The following is an 18665-nucleotide window of genomic DNA, read 5'->3' as shown; positions in this document are numbered from 1 at the left end:
AATTTCATGGAAAGAAGTTTTCAAGAGCTACATGAAAAGGAACTGATATTTTCAGAGCTGCATCAAGTTTACATCATTCTTTCCTCATTGGATGAAAGTTATGATGACTATGTATCTTCAGTGGAAGTACTGCCCAGAGATAAACTGACATTGACTGACATAACTGGAAGGTTGTTAGAAGAAGCAAGAAGATGGCTGGATAGAGATCAACTGAGGAAGAAACAACCACAAGAAGAGGATTTATCTTCAACTGCCTATACTATTAGGAAATGTTTTTCTTGTGGTGCTAAGGGACATATAGCTAGATTCTGTAAAAAAGGAAAACAACAGAATACTGGTTATCACCAGAAGGCCAAGAAGAATGTTAGTTTATCTATGTCTAGCAATTCAACTGCAAACCATGATTTGCGGGTTGTTAATAGTGGAGCATCGCAGTGCATTACTAAAGATAGAAAAAGGTTTATAAAGATGTCCACGAGTAAACAACATGTATCATTGGCAAATGGATGGAACATTAAAGCATCAGGTCAAGGTACTGTATATTGTTCTTGTATAAACAAACATTTAACTGTTATATGTACCTAAACTGAAATTTGATTTGTTATCAGTAAGGGCTTTAGTTAATCTTGGTTATGTAGTAACCTTGAGGGGAGATAACTGTATAATAGAGAAAGAGGGTAAAAGGGTTATTGCTGCTTTAGATAATGATTTGTATGTGATACTTGATGGCAAGTTGAAGATGGCTAACTTAGTTTATAACAATGTTAAGCCACATGATGAATGTATACATTTACTGCATAGACGTCTAGGGCACATTAATTTCAAAATGCTTAAACAAACTGTTGAATTGTCAGAGGGAGTAAAATTGAAACCCTGTAGCAAGTATTTAAACTGTAATGCTTGTAGCCAGGAGAAGAGCAAGGTTATTCCTGCAAACAGACTTAATGGGTTTAAGACCAAACAACCTTTAGAGGTTGTGTTTGCTGACAAGTCCTAAGAAATCAAGTTTAGGAGGTGCCTGCTATATTTTGAGTATTATGGACCATTACTCACAGTACGGCTTCTGCTATCTTTTGAAAAACAAAACAGAAACATTCCAACATTTCTTTAACTGACTAAGGTTTGCAGAGAGAAAAATGAAAAGTAAAGTAATTACTTTAGTTACTGATAATGGGACTGAGTTTGTTAACAAAAGATTCCAAACTATGTTGAAATTGGCTGGTGTTGAGCATAAACGTTCTGCACCTTACAGACCACAACATAACTTGCTTGTAGAACGGAGAGGGCAAACATTACAAGCCATGGCTTGTACTATGTTATCTGACTCAGGTTTACCTGAAACACTGTGGGGTGAGGCCATAATGTGTAGCAACCATGTGTTAAACAATGTAGTTAACACAACAACTGGAGAATTGCCATTCACTCGTTGGCATGGCAGAAAGCCAAATTTAAGTTACCTACATACATTTGGAGCTCCAGCATGGGTGCATATTCCCTCACAAGTAAGACTGAAAGGGCAACATAGAGCTAAGAAATTATTTTTTGTGGGTTACGAAGCTAACCATAGATTGTTTAGATTCTGGGATCAAGACACAGCTCATGTTTATTGTAGTGCTAGTGCAAAAATTTTCAAGCACATTGGGTGGGATAAACTGGAACAGGAATCCAGCAATGATATTATTATTGACACCCAAATAGTCTCTAAAGATAAAATAAGTAAACCACAAATAGCCATTAAAGAGGAAGCACAGGAGGAAGTAGTGGAACAGGCACGGGAAGAGGTAGAAGAACAGGAGCAGGTGGCACAGGAAAGTCCACCAGCCCTGTATTACCAAGATGTTCAACCTGAGTAACACGGCCACCTGATAGATATCAGGCTAGTGTTGTATGCCAGGTGAATACAGTTCCAAGTAATTCTAGTGAACTAAAACTGTATCCTGCTAAGGATCAGGCTGATTTGCAGGAAGCTATGGATAAGGAACTGGAATCATTAAAAAAAGGGGAAGTATATGAAAATGTTAAGTTACCACCAGGTAAACATGCCATAGGATGTAAATGGATTTATAAACTCAAGACAGGTGTGGATGGGACTGTTACCCATAAAGCCAGATTAGTAGCACAAGGGTTCAATCAGACAGCAAACGACTACAATGAGATGTTTGCACCTAGTCTGAAGGCTACCTCATCAAGGGCAGCATTAGTGTGGGCAGCTAAGGAGAAATACATTGTAAATCATTTGGATGTAGAGACGGCATATCTGCATTGACCGTTGCAACACACTATATATTTAAAGGAACCTTTAGGTATAAAAAATGATAATACTGATAATAATGATTGCTGGAAATTGAAAAAGAGTCTTTATGGTTTGAAGCAATCTGGATATGAGTGGAACCTGTGTATAGTTAAAGAATTAACTAAGATAGGCTTTGTAGCTGGCATGGCTGATCCATGTTTGTTTAAAAGAGAAGGTGATGGCATAGTGTCATTATTGTTATTGTTTACTGATGACATAGCATTAATCACCAAAACCAAACAAGAAGCTACTAGAATAATCTCACTGTTAGAGAAGAAATTTAAAATAAAACAGTCAGTAGAAATTAAACAATATCTTGGTTTAAAGATAGATAGAACTAGGGGAGAATACAAAATCTCACAGGTAGATAAAATTAACCAATTGCTAAAAAGTTTTAAAATGGAACTTTGTAAACCAGCTAAAAGACCGATGAGCCAGGAGTTTAGCCACAGTGATGTTCAAGGTCCTATTTTTGATAAGAACATTTATCGGTCCTTGATTGGTAGTTTATCTTATCTCAGTAATTGGTCAAGGCCAGATATCACATACCGTGTTTATCGATTAGTAAGATTTAACACTGAGCCAACTGACAGGCACTGGCAAGCTGCTAAATGTGTGTCAAGATATCTAAAACAAACAATGCATTATGCATTTTATTTGGAGCCTAAAGATGAACTGAGTTTAACTGTATATGCTGATGCAAGTTTTGCTACAGACATAAATACACGAAAATCTATATCAGGTACTGTAGTATTATTGGGAAAAGCATTGATTGGATGGAGGTCTATTAGACAGAAACATCTACGTTTGTCAACAATGGAGGCTGAATTCTCATGTTTGTCTTTATTATGTACAGATTTAGTTTTGTATAAACAATTACTAATTGAAATGGGAATTAATGTAACAGATTCTATTGTAGTTTATGAAGATAACCAATCAGCAATACAGATGGCTTCAAATATTGCTGTTAAGACAAGAATGAAACACACAGATTTAAGATATTTAAATGTGACAATGTATGCAAAGTAAAATGATTAAGCTAGAATACTGTATGTCAGAAAACAATACAGCAGATCATTTTACAAAGGCCCAAGGCTCTATAAAGCATAAGGCTTCTGTGAGGAGTATGGACTTAGAATGTAAGGTTGTATATATTGTCCTATCCAAAAGGGGTATTACCTCAACAGAGCTAGTGTGATCTGCTGTCGTCAGGGCGGGGGTGGGTGGGAGTTGGCTTTTGATTTTTTGTTTTTTGTTTTATTTTTTGTTTTCCCAAATTTTGTTCTATTGTACTTTACTCATTTATTTGATTCTGTTTGTTAGTTGTTTTTTGTTGTTGTTTGAAATATGGTTTTAAATTGTGTAAGCCTCCTCAAGTCGCCAATGGCAAATAGGCGGCAATATAATTAAATAAATAAATAAATATCAGTTTAAAAAAGGAAAAAGAAAAGAAAATCATACAACAATTACAGGATGAGAAAGAGCTCTGTACCATCGAAATGAAGAGAAAAAGGAAATAGTCCAATTTCATTACTAACTGTTGATGACAAAATCCTTGCCTCTATAACCGCAGAAAGATTTAAAAGATTTCTAAATGAATTTATACACCCTGATCAAAATGGTTTCCTTCCTAAAAGGCAACTGAAAAACAATATGAGAATCATTATGAACGTCCTGGAATGCTATGAAGCACACCCCAAAAAACAATTAGCACTGGTTTTCTTAGACGCACAAAAAGCGTTCATATGAGCTGGCAATTCATGATACAATGATTAAAAAATAGGGATTTTGGTGAAAACATTTATAAAGATGATCTAAGCAATATATTGCAACCAGATGGCGAAGGTGATAATAAATGGGGAAACAACAGGAAACTTCAATATAAATAAAGGTGAGAGACAAGGATGCCCCCTATCCCCTCTATTATTTATATTAACGCTAAAAGTTCAACTTAGACAAGACCAGGAAATAAAAGAAAATTAAAAAGGAGCAATATAAAGTCCAAGCATTTGCTGATGATTTGGTATTTATTTTGGAAGAACCATTAGAAACAGAACCCTAATTAGTTAAAAAGATAGAAGACTTTGGTGTGGTGGCAGGACTTGAAATAAATAAAGATAAGACTAAGATAATGACAAAAACCCGATAAACAGAAAAATGAATTAATGGAGAAGATGGATATGCAGGTGACTAAAAAGATTAAATATTTGGGAATTTGGCTATCCCCAAGATGCACCGATCAAATTAATGCAGCAAATAAAGATAGATTTGGACAAGTGGAAAAAGTTACAACTCTTACTAATTGGAAGAATAGCTAAAATGAACATCCTACTGAAAATTTTTTTTTTTTTTCAAGTGGTCCCAATAAAATTAAGTAGAAAATTATTTAAAGATTTAAATAGATTAATAGCGAAATTTATCTGGTTATGGGAAAAGCCACAGATCAAATTGAAAATGTTACAGAACAGTAAAAGTAACAGTGGATTTGGACTACCAGCCTAGGAGCTATATTATCAAGCCTCAGTCCTTACATAGATTAAGGAGTGGATATATTTAAAGGACAAAAGGATTTTAGCAATAGAAGGACATGACTAACAACTGGGGAGGCATGCATTCATTTGGGATGGGAAAAGCAAAACACAGTTATTTCCAAAGGCATTAAGTTAGAAATGGTAATAAGGAAAATACTTGATTGTGCTGAAATGTACAGGTTGACGATGGAAATTAAAGATAAAGGAAAATCAGATTATTATTCTGTTTGGGACATACGGTACAATTGTTTAGATAAGAGATGCAAAGATTAGAAAACTACAATGAAAGACAATCAAAGTATTAAAAACAATATGAGTATAACAATAGTTAAAAATATATACATATAGAAACTCCGGTTATAACTATAGGAATAAGAAAAATAAATATGGTATTGTATAAAGAAAAGTTAAATGGTTGAACATAATGTTGATACAACCGGTATATTGTGGTTATAAAATTGAAGCATTAATACAAAATGAAGAAACTGTATCATACAACTTTATTTTAAAAAATGGGGTTTACTAGAAACAGAATATAAATTTCTAATGAAAGACTTCCTACAGGTTTTCTCTGCCTTGATGCTTTCAGATCATAATTTCAGATTTAGCCTTATTATATGGGAAATCTTAATATATCTGGGGGCATCAATTTGGATAAAAACTGCACACTTCAAATATAGAATGTATTATTGTATAATTTTGAAAATTTTGAAATGTTTAACCATTTGTCTTTCCTCAGAATACTATTTTCAATAAACTTATATGGAGGATCTTTCTGCTGAATGGAACTGAGTGACTTGTTACCAATTATGAGAGGCTGGGTTAAGTGCTGCCAGCCTAGGAAGAAAAACCAACTACAGGGAAGTAATTGTGGCACATACCTTTGATATATTCCATATTTCTTCCCTGCCTGGTTATATCCCTATAGCATGCCCAATTTCATACCAATCTTGGAACTGGTGTTAATAATTTCCATTTCCAGTGACTTCAATGAAAGAGGGAGTTCTTTTTTAAAAAAAAAAAAGTCACTATACAAAGTGTTATGATGTGCAATCACCTGAAAGTCATTCAAAATACATCACTAGAAGCAGGGGTGGAATTCTACCAATTTGGACTGGTTCAGTAGAACTGGTTGTTATGATTCTGCATAGTTCAGACAACTGGTAAATCACGCCCCCTGGCTGGCCCCGCCCCTTCCTGCTCATCCACTTGCCCCATCCCGCCCAGTCATTCCTCATCTTGCCCACCATTGCTAACCTGCCTTCGCCTGCCATTGCTGTCTGCTTTCCACCGCGGCCCTGATCTCCCTGGGTGATTGAGCCTACAAGCAAGCCCCAGTCCAGTCGACTCCCAGGCTAGCCTAGGCTGCAGCGCTGTCCCCCTCATCCCTGGGCTTGCCTGGCTTGCTTTGCTGTGACTAGCTAGCTAGCTGGCCTCCCACCGCAAGGCCATAGATGGCCATGAAGAAGCCGCAGGGCCATGGCTATGATGGCTGGGAGAGAAGGGAATGAATAAAGGGAAGAAACCACGGGGGCATGGCCAGGGGACCACCATCCGGCTGGGGGACCACCCCCCTGAGGGAACACCCCACCATTGCCACCCTGGTATGCTGTGCTGCTGCTGCTGCTGCCAAAGCTGCCCAAGAAAAGTCGCCGCCACCACCACCACCACTGCTCACCTTCTGCCCCCCTCCTCTTGCCTTTTGCAGCAAAGGCTGTTGCCAAAGCTGCCAAAGGAAATTCCCCACCACCGGCACAGTTCCAAGATGCACTACTACCCCCACTGCTCGCCTCTCCCTATTTACCTTTTGCTTTTTGCCACTACAGCTGCTGCCACCAAAGCCGCCCCAGAAAACTCCTCACTGCTGGGAAGTTCCAGGATGCGCCACCACCACTTGCCTTCTCGGCAAGAGCCTTCCTGCAGTCTCTCTCGCCAATGAAAACAACTAGAGCATGCCACCATCACCACTGCCACACTCCAGGTATGGCGAGCCCCAAATCGGAACTCAGCATACAGGGCATTGCTGGAGATGAGGGGGCTGGCCTTCCCCTCTGCTGCCAGCTGTGGGAGGAAGGTTGGGCAAGGTGGCTTGGTGGTCATGTGACTGGGTGGGCATGGCTTGTCGGTCACATGACTGGGTGGGCATGGCTTGTCAGTCACGTGACTGGGTGGTGTGGCTTGGTGGTCATGTGACTGGACGGCATGGCTTGGTGGTCACGTGACTGGCTGGGTGTGGCTTGGTGGTCATGTGACTGGGTGGGCATGGCCAACTTGATGTCACTCACATGAAGGGCCTGCCTTCCCCTCACCCCTCCCCTCCCAGCCAGTCCTCTTTTAACAAGAAAACAAATTTCTTCTTAAAAACCTCCAGTGATGGTATACCCACAATTTCTGAAGACATCCCATTTATCTGATTAATTGTTCTCACTGTCAGGAAATTTCTTTTTATTTCTAGGTTGGATCTGTTTGATAAGTTTCCATCTCATAGTTATTTCCAGTTGAGCCAGGCACCATTTATTCTATACATTTTTTCTTGCCTGTTTAAAATCTTACTTTACTCTCCATTAAATTGTTTTACAGTGGTATTCAGTTTACTATAATGATTTTTTCAAAATGCATTAAAGTTTAAAGAATACATCTCTGCTTATACTGATAAAGATTATTCTTTTTGAACATTAAAGCATACAGTCAAGCAAATATTTTCAATCCTACAATTGAAAACACATTTGAAAGGTATTTTCAAAGCAGTCAGTTAGTGGATGTCTTGTGAGTTTGTTTGCAAGCAAATTTTATGTGACAGACTGAGCTAGTTGATGGCAGATAGATAGATCTCTGAATGAATCTGTGACTCTGTGAGCAACTCAATCTGCCTGCCTGCCTGTCTGATTTGGGGCAACTCAATCTGCCTGCCTGTCTGATTTGGGGTAAAAGTTGCTCTTTTTTATATAAAAATTCAATATTTATATAAATATTTATAATATTTACATACAAGCCATGCCCAGCCAGTTACATAACTACCAAGCCACACCCACAAATTAGGCCATGCCCACAGAACCAGTTAATGGTTCCTGGGATTTAAAATTATGAGTTTGGTGGTCACTGAGGTCCAAAAGGTTGGCGACCCCTGCCCTAGAGCTTCCTATTCAAGAAGTATATTCTATTCACTATAGTCAGACTCCCATGGGCCACGTGGGTTCATGTTTATCTTGAAGTCAAATTTGGTTGAAGTGTGCTAATGTAATGAAGGAGCTGAGGGTTAATTCTACCTTTGTTCAGACCTTGCTGCTGGGAGTAATGGATTACCAAACTTGCATTTCTAAAGGCTGGCCTAACTTTGTATCTGCTTGGGGTCAGGGAGCTCACGCTCTGAGTTTCTGTCTTTAGAAATATGTTTCTCTTCTTTAGGAAAATATAATATTCTGCCTTTTCAAATATTTCTCAAAATACTTCATTCTTCTAAGAGGGGTGGGTGCTAACTTTCTACACCAGTTCAGCCTGATTAATGGCTGCATGTCTGAATATATCTATGGGGACCAAATTGTAAAGTCAGAGAGGAACAGATGAATCTAGGTTTCTCACTGACAAACTAGGTTTTGGCATGCTAGAAATTTAAACCATCCATCAAGAGCCAGAAGTGATTCAAGCATGAAAAGTTTTAGTATACTGATGTCCCAACTGGCTCTTTAGCTGGATAGGCAGATATTTTCTGAACCATGTTTTTTGCCTCTTAAACAAATAAAATAAATAAAGATTTTGTTAAACTTAGTGTTAAATACGCATGACACTACATTTACATGAGTTACATCATATGCAAAGTGGAGTCTGATGTCAGATTCCACTTACTGGTTTCAGCCACTGGCGGAAAGATTGAGTCCCTGTCAGTGGCTGAAGTGTCGGACAGTGCTGGCTATAAAAAGCTGGCACTGGCTGCGTTCATTTGCTTTTTGATTCCGGTTTGTAAATAAAGAGTTTCTCACACTCCTGAGTCCTGCTCCTTCCTCATCTGCGCCCATTTAACACTGGTGATGAAGGTGTGATTCTGAGGAAGACAAAAGGCCTCGTGGGGCACCGGGCCATTTTCCAGTTGAATTGTGAACTCGACCATTCAGACCGACAGCGAATCAACATGGCCCACCGACCCCTATCATTCCCATTCGAGCCAACCAAAGAGAAGTGGTCCTTGTACATGGGAAGATTCAACCTAAATCTGGAGGTGAATGGGATGCAGACAGCATCCAATGTAAAGAAGAAGGCTTACTTTTTAACCTATTGCAATTCGGAACTCTATGAACTAACTGAAGCCCTTGTTGCAGATGAGCTGGTGAACGTCTCCTGGGATGAACTGCAACAAGCACTGAAAGGGCATTTCGACTGTACCCCATTGTACCTGGAAAACTGGAGTGACTTCTACATCTAGAGCCAAAAGGAAGGAGAAAGCATAAGTAGTTTCATGGTGGCACTTAGGAAACTATCAAAGAATTGCAAGTTCTCAAACACCGAAGAAATGATCTGGGATCGGCTAGTCCTCGGCCTAAAGGATTTAACCCTGCAGAAGAAACTGTTCACAAGGGAGGACATCCCGTTCAAGGAGGATTTGGAAAAAGCAAAAGCCACGAAAGCCTCTGACTGCTTGGCAGCCTGAGTCAAGGGCAGCAGCAAGGTCCACACCACCCATGCTGAGAGGGGGGCACCGCGAAGTCCATCCTGCTCTGAAAGCAGCAACAGTGAGAAGGAAGATGTCCACCGGGTAAAACCCAGCAAACCAGGAACTGCCAAAGGAACCAAGCCTTGCAGAAGCTGCAGAGGGAACCATCCCCAGTCCATCTGCCATTTTAGAGAAGTGATCTGCAGACGATGCGAGAGGAAAGGCCACATCGCAGAAGCTTGCAGAGCCAGCCAACCAATGGACAAACAAGCCACAGAGCATACTCCCCAACCAGACAACACAAGGATCAAAAGACATTTGGCGTGAAATTCAAAAAACAAGATGGCGGACGGGAAGAAGAAACCCACCATACAATTGGGGGCTACACACATGCCTGTATGGGAATCCAACAAATTCCTCACCGAAGTGAGGATTGATGGGACCCTATGGTCGATGGAATGGACTCTGGGTCTTATATATCAATGATCTCCTGGACAGCTCTCCAGAAGATCAACCCCCATATCTGCTGAAACCAGCTCCAGCCACAACGGATAATACTAAAAGACTACCAAGGCTACAAAATACCAGTGTTGGGAAAGAAAATCTGCCTCGTGGAATACAGAGATTTCCAGGGATCCCTACCGCTAACTATTGTGGACCGAGACCTTCCCAGCCTCCTAGGGAGAGAATGGTTCATGCCGCTGCAAATTAGCCTCACCAGAATCCACATGACAGCAATGACCAGAGTAAGCAGGGGAAATGACCTAGCCTAGATGTGTTGGCGAGGGAATTCTGGGACGTTTTCAACAGCGAACTGGGCAAATATAAGGAGACCCCAATCAGTTTTAACCTCAACCCCAACATAGCCCCTGTCTGTCTGAAGTCCCAGAAGGTCCCTTTTGCTCTGCGGCCCAAGGTTTAAGAGCAATTTAAAAAGCTGGTGGTTCAAGGGATCCTTGAGCCGGTAGACCATGCGAGGTGGGAGACCCGCTATAATGACCCCTATAAAGCCCAATGGGTTAGTCAGAATCTGTGGGGACTACAAGAATACCCTAAACCTTACTCTACAACAGAGCACATATCCAGTACCAGTAGTCCAGCACCTACTACATTCATTGGGCCAGGGCAAGATTTTTGCTAAGTTGGACCTAGCACAGGCATATCGATAATTGCCTGTGGATGCAGCCACCGCTGAAGCGCAAACGATCATAACCCACAAGGGCGCATTCAAGTGCAACTGGTTGCAATTTGGAGTTAGCATAGTCCCTGGCCTTTTCCAAAGTGTAATGGAAAGGCTGCTACAAGGTCTGTCAGGAGTTGTTCCTTAGTTCGACAATGTAATAATCTTGGCCAAAGAAAAAGCCCCAACTAATGGAAAGGGTCCGAACAGTATTAGAAAGATTCCAAGAAGCACAGCTTAAGTTAAAAAGGGACAAATGCTACATTGCCGTACCGAGCATAGAGTTCTTGGGTTTCCAAATTGATGGGTCAGGCATCCAACCCACGAACAGCAAGCTGAAAGCAATTAAAGCCCCCACCCCATAAAATAAAACTCCAAGCTTTCTTGGGCTGATTAAACTTCTATAACATATTCTTACCAGAAAAGGCGACCATAGCGGAGCCAATCCATAGACTGTTGGATAAAAATAATACCTGGAAGTGCCCCCCCCGAGGACGCCGCATTCTCCAAAATAAAAGACATTTTAACATCTGACACAGTACTGATGCAATATAGCAAGACCCTGCCACTACGGCTGACCTGCGATGCATCACCTTATGGTATTGGGGCAGTACTGAGCCATAGAAAACCGAATGGAAAGGAAGCCCCCATAGCCTATTATTCTAAGACATTGTCAAAAGCTGAGAGGACCTATGGCCAAAAAGACAAAGAAGCCCTCGCCGCCGTAGCTGGAGTAAAACGTTTTCATGAATACCTCTACAACAGACACTTCGAGTTGGTCACTGACCACAAGCCACTACTTGGCATTCTCTCCAGAAACAAACCCACACCCAACATCTTATCACCTAGGATGGACAGTTTTCCTGGCAGCATATAACTACAGCCTTCTACACAGACCAGGAAAGAACATTCCACATGCTAACACACTCAGCAGATGCCCCCTGCCAGACCTAGTGGAAGACCCAGCTCCTGAATCTTCCATATATCTTGTAGAATGTTTCAAGCCAGGTTTATTGATGGCAGCGGACATCGTGAGACTCACTGCGAAGGATAAAACATTGGCACGAGTTTTGAACTGGGTATGGCGAGGTTGGCCGAACAAGATGGAAGGGGAGGAATTCAAGCCTTTCAATGACAGACAGCTAGAGCTATCAGCATTAAGGGGGTGTTTATTATGGGGAGACAGGGTGGTGGTACCACAACCATTAAGGGAAAGAATTTTGGGATTGCTATATGAAGGGCACCCCGGGGTAGTAAAAATGAAGGGCCTTGTGAGGAGTTACATCTGGTGGCCAGGGATAGACAGAGACATTGAGACCTGAGACATGCTCATCATGTCAGGAATCCTGACCAGCACCTCCCTCAGCTCCCCCCCTCAAGTGGGAAAAGCCCTCAGCACCATGGGGTTGCATACACATAGACTTTTCAGGACCCTGCCAGGGACAAACTTTCCTAATCATGGCCAACGCATACTCTAAATGGTTCGAGGTGGTTATCATGAAATCCACAACAACCAAGGCAACGATCAGAGCTTTGTGGTAAATATTCACCACTCACAGGCTACCCAATGTGCTGGTTTCTGACAATGGCCCACAATTCACAGCACAGCAATTTGAAAGCTTCCTTGCCCATCTGGGGATCTGACATGCCCTATTGGCACTGGCTCATCCAGTGGTTGAACAGGCAAGAGGAGAGAATGGTCAGAACAATCAAAGAAATTCTTAAAAAATTAGGCCCCGGTGATTGGCAAGAAAAAATCAACAAATTGTTGCTAACCCAACACCAAGTACAGCAACAAACAGAAGCCCAGCAGAAATGCTTATGAACAGAAAATTAAGGTCCACCCTGGACAGAATCCATCCAAATTATACAAACAACACCCCTCTAGACTCCACAGGGAAGTGGCAGAACATTCATACCGGGAGACACAGGGTATGCATGCAACTACATAGGAGGGGAAACCTGGGTCCCGGCAAAAATAATCTAAAGTACCAGAGCCAGATCATACAGACTGGAGGTAGAAGTGGGAAAAACATGGAACAGGCACATAGACCAACTGCGGGGCCGCATAGTTCAACCCCCACATGAAGCCGAACAACACAGCACACTTCCAACAACAACAAAACCCCGGGAATTAGAAACCCCACAAAGACATATATTATCATATATATGCTGTCCCCGAATAGGACAGCGAGGACTTAGCTGTGGGAGGAGGAGCCCAGCATAGTACTTCTGAGGCATCTAGCTCAACAGAAACTGACACACTTCCAGAAACTTTTGGGGTACTTCCAAAGGCAGAGTCTGGAGCACCAGCAGACCTGCCAATCAGGCTGCCACCTCAGGAACAACTGAACTGCGCAGGCCTAATTGTACCCACAGAAGCCCCTCCTACCTGAAGGACTACGTCTGTCGCGTATGTGGTGATTGGTCAGCCTGAACTAAGAGGGGCGGGGTGTTAAATATGCATGACACTACATTTACATGGGTTACATCATATGCAAAGTGGAGTCTGATGCAAAGTGGAGTCTGATATCAGACTCCACTTACTGGTTTCAGCTGCTGGCAGGAAGATTGAGTCCCCATCAGTGGCTGAAGTATCGGACAGCACTGGCTATAAAAAGTCAGCGCTGGCGGTGTTTGTTTGCTTTTTGATTCCGGTTTGTAAATAAAGAGTTTCTCACACTCCTGAGTCCTGCTCTTTCTTCATCTGCGCCCATTTAACACTTAGTAAAGGTGTAATCCATGTACTCCAATTGCCTCCCAATATAAATAAGAAAACCACCCAGCTACCATTGTTTTGCAACTGAATTTCAGCGGAACAATCTGAGGAGACATGGGCAGAATTTTTTTTTGCTGGAGGGACACATGTGGTGCCTCCAAAGCTCTCATCTTTTAGAAAGCATGGATCTTGAGGAACTTGTCCCTACTTGGTCATGAAATTATTGAACCATCACTCCTGTCAGCCCAACACACCTCAAAGAATTTAGTGAAGATCAAATGGAAATAGAAAGAACATTTGTGAAATTTAACAAGATATAAAAGCAAGGGAAACTTTAAACAAATGATTATTTACTAGGAAGAATTGTCTGCTGTAAAAGATGGGCCAATTAAGTACTGAAATCAGTTGATTTGCTTTTTCATGAGAAAGGAGAACCTTCTAATAAACTTGACTTTCTTGTAATATTTCATATTTGAAAGAGCATGCCTTGATTCCAATGAACTTTTCAAATTAATGTTTAGGATTTCAGTCACTGCCAAAGGAGCTGTATGATGGCTTTTCTAACTTAGCTTATAAACTTGTCAAATGTTCCGTTTGAACTAAGGAATTTACATTTGTCCTGGTTTTCTTTTCTTTCCAATTCTAAATGTCTAAGGACATCATAGAACATTGGATTCAGCAACATATATTTGCCAAATTATGCAGAAGAAATATGGCCTAAATGGGACAGCAGCATGTCCGACTGCAACTACCCATTAAACCATAATTTGAAACCAATTTCAAACAAAATAGAAACAAGGGTCAAATTTCTGCACTTCAAACCCTACTTAAATTATAAGACTTATTTATTTTATAATAAGCCTTCACTGATTTTGTAGAATATGGTTTTGAAAAGGGCAAAATATCCAGTTTGTTTAGAAAACACTATCTGTGTTTTCTTTTTTAAAGACCATAGGATAGAAAGGGTTATAAAAATAGCAGCTTTAGCTTGCATCAGTAAAACAGTGCTTTGATGACTACACATCTGCCTTTGGTTAAGGCAAGGATAGAAAAGCAGCTACAGAAGTAGTTACTGAGGTCTTAAGAGTAAACTTCAGAAATAGTCACCCTTGAATTATGTTTACACAGTACAGCACTGGGAAATTTGCTACACATTGCTTTTTGACTTTAAGACAGTCCCCAAGATAATTTAGAGTTGCCCAAAAGAAATGCAGCACTTTAATTAAGGCACCTGTTGCACTGATAAGTAAGGAGAAGACAAGAAAGCAATGGTTAGATTAAAAAGCCCCATTCTTCCTCCAATTATTTATCCAAAAAGCAAGGTTATAAGAAACATTTTATAATGTCTTTTAATATGTGTACTTTTACTCAAGTTTCTGGCCAAACTACAAGTCTCATAACATAGCATGGCGCTCACTGAAGCAGAAATCAAACTTCAAGATAGAAAAAGGATACTTTCCTCATTACCTTTTCTAATTCCTTTAATCCTTTTGTCTTACAGGTTCCTAAAAGCTTCCAATTTGGGGGCAACCATGATTTTTATTTTTTAGAAAATGCATAAACTTTGCTAATGTATGTGCACTAAACTTTGAACTTATAAATTGTTTCTTAAAAACCAAGAAAAACCAAAATAAAATTTAGACTGTTAATTTTTCAGAAGAAGAGTGACTTCCCACTAAACCAATTAGGTAGGATATAATGTCTGGGGAAAAAGGGAAAGCTATACTCTTTTATTCCTCATTTGAAAAATACACTAAATATTCTGTATCATTTTTAAACTAGCATAATTTGACTATTTATACCAACATTTGAATTTAGTTAACTAAATATAATGATCAACACAAAACATTGAAGAGTGCTCCAAAATATGAGAATTGGAATTTCAAAATTGAAGAGTAATTTAGATTTAAAATGTTATCATTTCATACTTTATAGTTTGAAATACGGCCATTTTTATGTGAAAATTTAACAGAATATTTCCAAACTGCCAAAGGTGTTTCCCAAGAAGAATTTATATCCACCTTTATCAAAAAGAAATACTTCAAATAGCATCAAACTCACTCAGAACTGCTGAAACAATTGATATTTCCTGTGATTAGACTGCAATCCTGTTATAAATTCAAGATGCCCCAATTATTTCTCCCACAGGCCAAAGTAATATATGTATCAGTTACTGTAGTCTTCCCTGTATCCCACAGCACTCATAGATACAAGGCCACACAGTTGTTCTTTCATTTAACTTCTCATTACAGCATGGAACAGTTTCATTGATTATATGATACAATTCAGAGCACTAGCTTGTTGGTTGGTTTCTATATTTGACACATTTGCTGGAATTATATTGATCAATGGAAAGGAAAATTACAGCAGTGTCTGTCCTCTTTCTCACCAAGTAATGATATTTTACTGAAGTCTCAATGCCTCTTTTGATGGATTGAATTCCTGGAGTTGACATCTAACTGGAAGCTATGGGAGCTGTATTTGCAATTGAAGGAATGCAAGTCCCTTGAAAAGCATTTTGTGTAAGAACATTCTGGTTGTCTTCCTGGTACTGTTTTCAACCTTTGAATGTCCCATCCTGTCCTGAGGTTAGTTTAACCCTGACCCTTTTTAGAATGCCTTTTTAGAATACCTTACCTGGACTCTAAATTGAGTCTATGTATATACTTTATGTAGTATTATTCTCACTGACAAACAGTGCTAACACAATTTAAATCAGTGTCATATATTTTAAGCTATTGAAATATATGCCAGATTTGAGTTGAATTGTAGTCTGAAAAAAAGTCTCTTTAGTTGATGTATTTGGTGAACAAATGGCTGAGTGCCCTAGCCTTTCACAATAGGCCCAGATTAAAAGAAATGTTTCATTACTTCTTTAATCCGCTTCAGTCCCTTTACAGAATTCTGCTCCAGATTTAATCTAATCCAGTGGTTCTCAATGTTTTCTTTAAATACCTTTTTGGCCATGAACCATGGCCATGGACCCCCAAGAACTAACTTAAGATTTAAAACTTTTCTTCAAGCCTTTGTGATCCCCTGTGATGACATCAAGGCCCCCAGGGGACCACAGATTGACAACCACTGATCCTTTCCAAAGAAACTTGAGACTACCTGAGACTTTTCAGAAAACAACAACTGAATGAAAAACTGCTGGTGACCACTGCACCATAGAGAGCAATTTAACATACTGCACCTCTGTATGGTTTGCCAATTGCACAGTGGCAGATAGGAAATCACTTTAAGTTTTGAAATGTTGGAAACAAAACCTTGGCTGGTATCATGCAGGTTGGGCTAACCAGGCCAATAACAATTGTTTTAGAAAATGGTGGGGAAACAGGGACGGAATCCTATTGGTTACAGGATAGCTATCCTGGCACAAACTAAGATCTATGGCTTACCTTTAACAGCTGATCTGCTTACTGGTTAAACTACAAAATTCTTGCAAAGCATTTAAGAGAGTAGCGAACTTGTCTATAATAAATAAATCACAGTCTATTCAATACAGTAGTGAATAATTTATTAATTTAAGTTACTAAAGCCCCAAATATAGTAATGTTTTTTTAAAAAAAAACCAAAAACAAATGCCCCCCATTCCTCCAGGAATAAATACTTGAAAACTTTCCCACTAAAGAATCCTTTGAAACACATTCACTTTCAGTAACAATTCAAAAACCCAAACCAATCACGCAACCCCTCTAGAGCCATCTCGAAGATTCCAATAGGAAAAGATGAAAAATTGGGTACTCCGCTGGAGATAAACATCTGTATGTGAGTTGAAATGTGTTTGAATATAAGTGGCTCGGGTTGATAGTTGGGCTATTGACCAAAAGCCCGTCTATATATGAACGTTTGCGTGAATGTGTATCTGTATGGATATATGATGCACACACCCGACGCTGGAAATACCTTTGATTCCTGGCTGGTGGTAGAGGCAGGAGAGGGGGGCTGAATGTCATTTTCGTTCTCCACCCTCTCAAGGCTGACTTCAGTCGCGTTACCCGGAGGAATCATTTCGCCTCTGACAGGAAAGACAGCGGCTATGACTAGCTATCAAAAAGCTCTCCCTTTAGTTCGCGTGTTTTCGCTTCACCATCCCTCCGGAGCCAGCGTGTTTCCTCGGACTCCAAGATGCAGGCGTGGATTTTCTACTTAACAACTAATAAATCCTACAGCCTTTTTCTATCGCCTTCGTGTTTTATGCCTCCTCCTCCTCCTCCGGTTCTCAAAGCTCCTGCTTACAAGTTATGGATTGTTCGCCGGCATCAAATTAATCAAGGACGGTCGACGCGGACACTGCTACTGTTTGCTCCTTTCGTCCCTCCCTTTTCCTTCCCAGCCCGGTAGATGTTACGCGGAGAAGCCGACACACCGCTCCCCCCGCCCCCGCCCCAGCCCTGAAAGGGAGCGAGCTGAGTAGAAAGCGTGGACATAACACACAGAGAGGCTAAGGGCGGGAGGCAAAGCTCTTCGGCGCCTTGGAACGAAGCACGTGTTTTTAGTAGTGGAAAGGAGTTTAATCTGACGAAGAACTGTAGCAAAGCCTCAAAGTCTAAAATCCAAATATTTCTGTTTCTGGATCACACTTCCAGTGAGGTAGTGGATAGCTGTTCTCTCATTTTTCCAGGAAGAATAAGATGTAACCCTGAACATCCCTTTATGCCAGATTACTGCTATGGTTAGCTGTAGTTTACAAATCAGAGTTGATTTCATATCCTGGTCAGTCATTGAGAATTTTTAAAGTAGCCGTTTATAGCATCATCTGGCTGTTGCTGTGGCAAAATAGGAGCAAGGTCCGCAGACATTTTTTTGCCATGGAGGCAGTGATGTAATAAATTGTGGAAAGACTCTTAATAGCTGTCTCCTTATCATGTTGTATTAGTAAAACTGAGGTCACTGCTATGGTTGTGTTTGTGTGACACCATGAGCCACATTTAAATGTTATATTCTAACAATTCAAATTAAGGGTTTATTTGTGTATAGTAGGTATGAACTCAGATAATTGGATGGTATAAGCAGCTATGGCTTAATTAATAATGGAAAAGTGTTGTTAGGCCAATAAAATCACTACATTTTCTCAATGAAGAAAGGATAGGCTTTATCAGCTATATACACAGATGCATGCATGCATACATACTAACCCTCCCCTTCAGGATAAGAAACCTTTAGTAGTGACAGTAGCATCATGACTGAAAAAACTCCAAGGAAGGATTTGCAGGTCTTCCCTTGGGATTTAAATAATTGATGGAAAATCCTGAAAGCTGAAAATATTGGAGGAGAGATTGTTCAGAAATCAGATA

General features: G+C 40.3%; 1 protein-coding gene across 2 annotated transcripts in view; it reads right to left on the bottom strand.

Moving 5' to 3' along the window:
- STAC (SH3 and cysteine rich domain) overlaps positions 1-17771 on the bottom strand; it is a 140607-nt gene extending 122836 nt beyond the window's left edge. The window contains exon 1 of one of the 2 annotated variants that reach the window (XM_087918088.1): positions 17275-17771. In XM_087918088.1, the coding sequence (XP_087774214.1) occupies positions 17275-17379 (105 nt within the window). In that variant the 5' untranslated portion in view covers positions 17380-17771. The remainder of the gene's footprint in view (positions 1-17274) is intronic. The other variant, XM_087918089.1, reaches the window with a different exon arrangement.
- Between the last annotated feature and the right edge of the window lie 894 nt (positions 17772-18665).

Source organism: Pseudonaja textilis, chromosome Z, assembly GCF_049901715.1.
Source record: "Pseudonaja textilis isolate UNSWEBS1 chromosome Z, rPseTex1.2, whole genome shotgun sequence".
Taxonomy (NCBI): Eukaryota; Metazoa; Chordata; class Lepidosauria; order Squamata; family Elapidae; genus Pseudonaja; species Pseudonaja textilis.
Note: the sequence above shows the minus strand (reverse complement) of the source record. Positions and strands in the feature narration are given on the sequence as shown.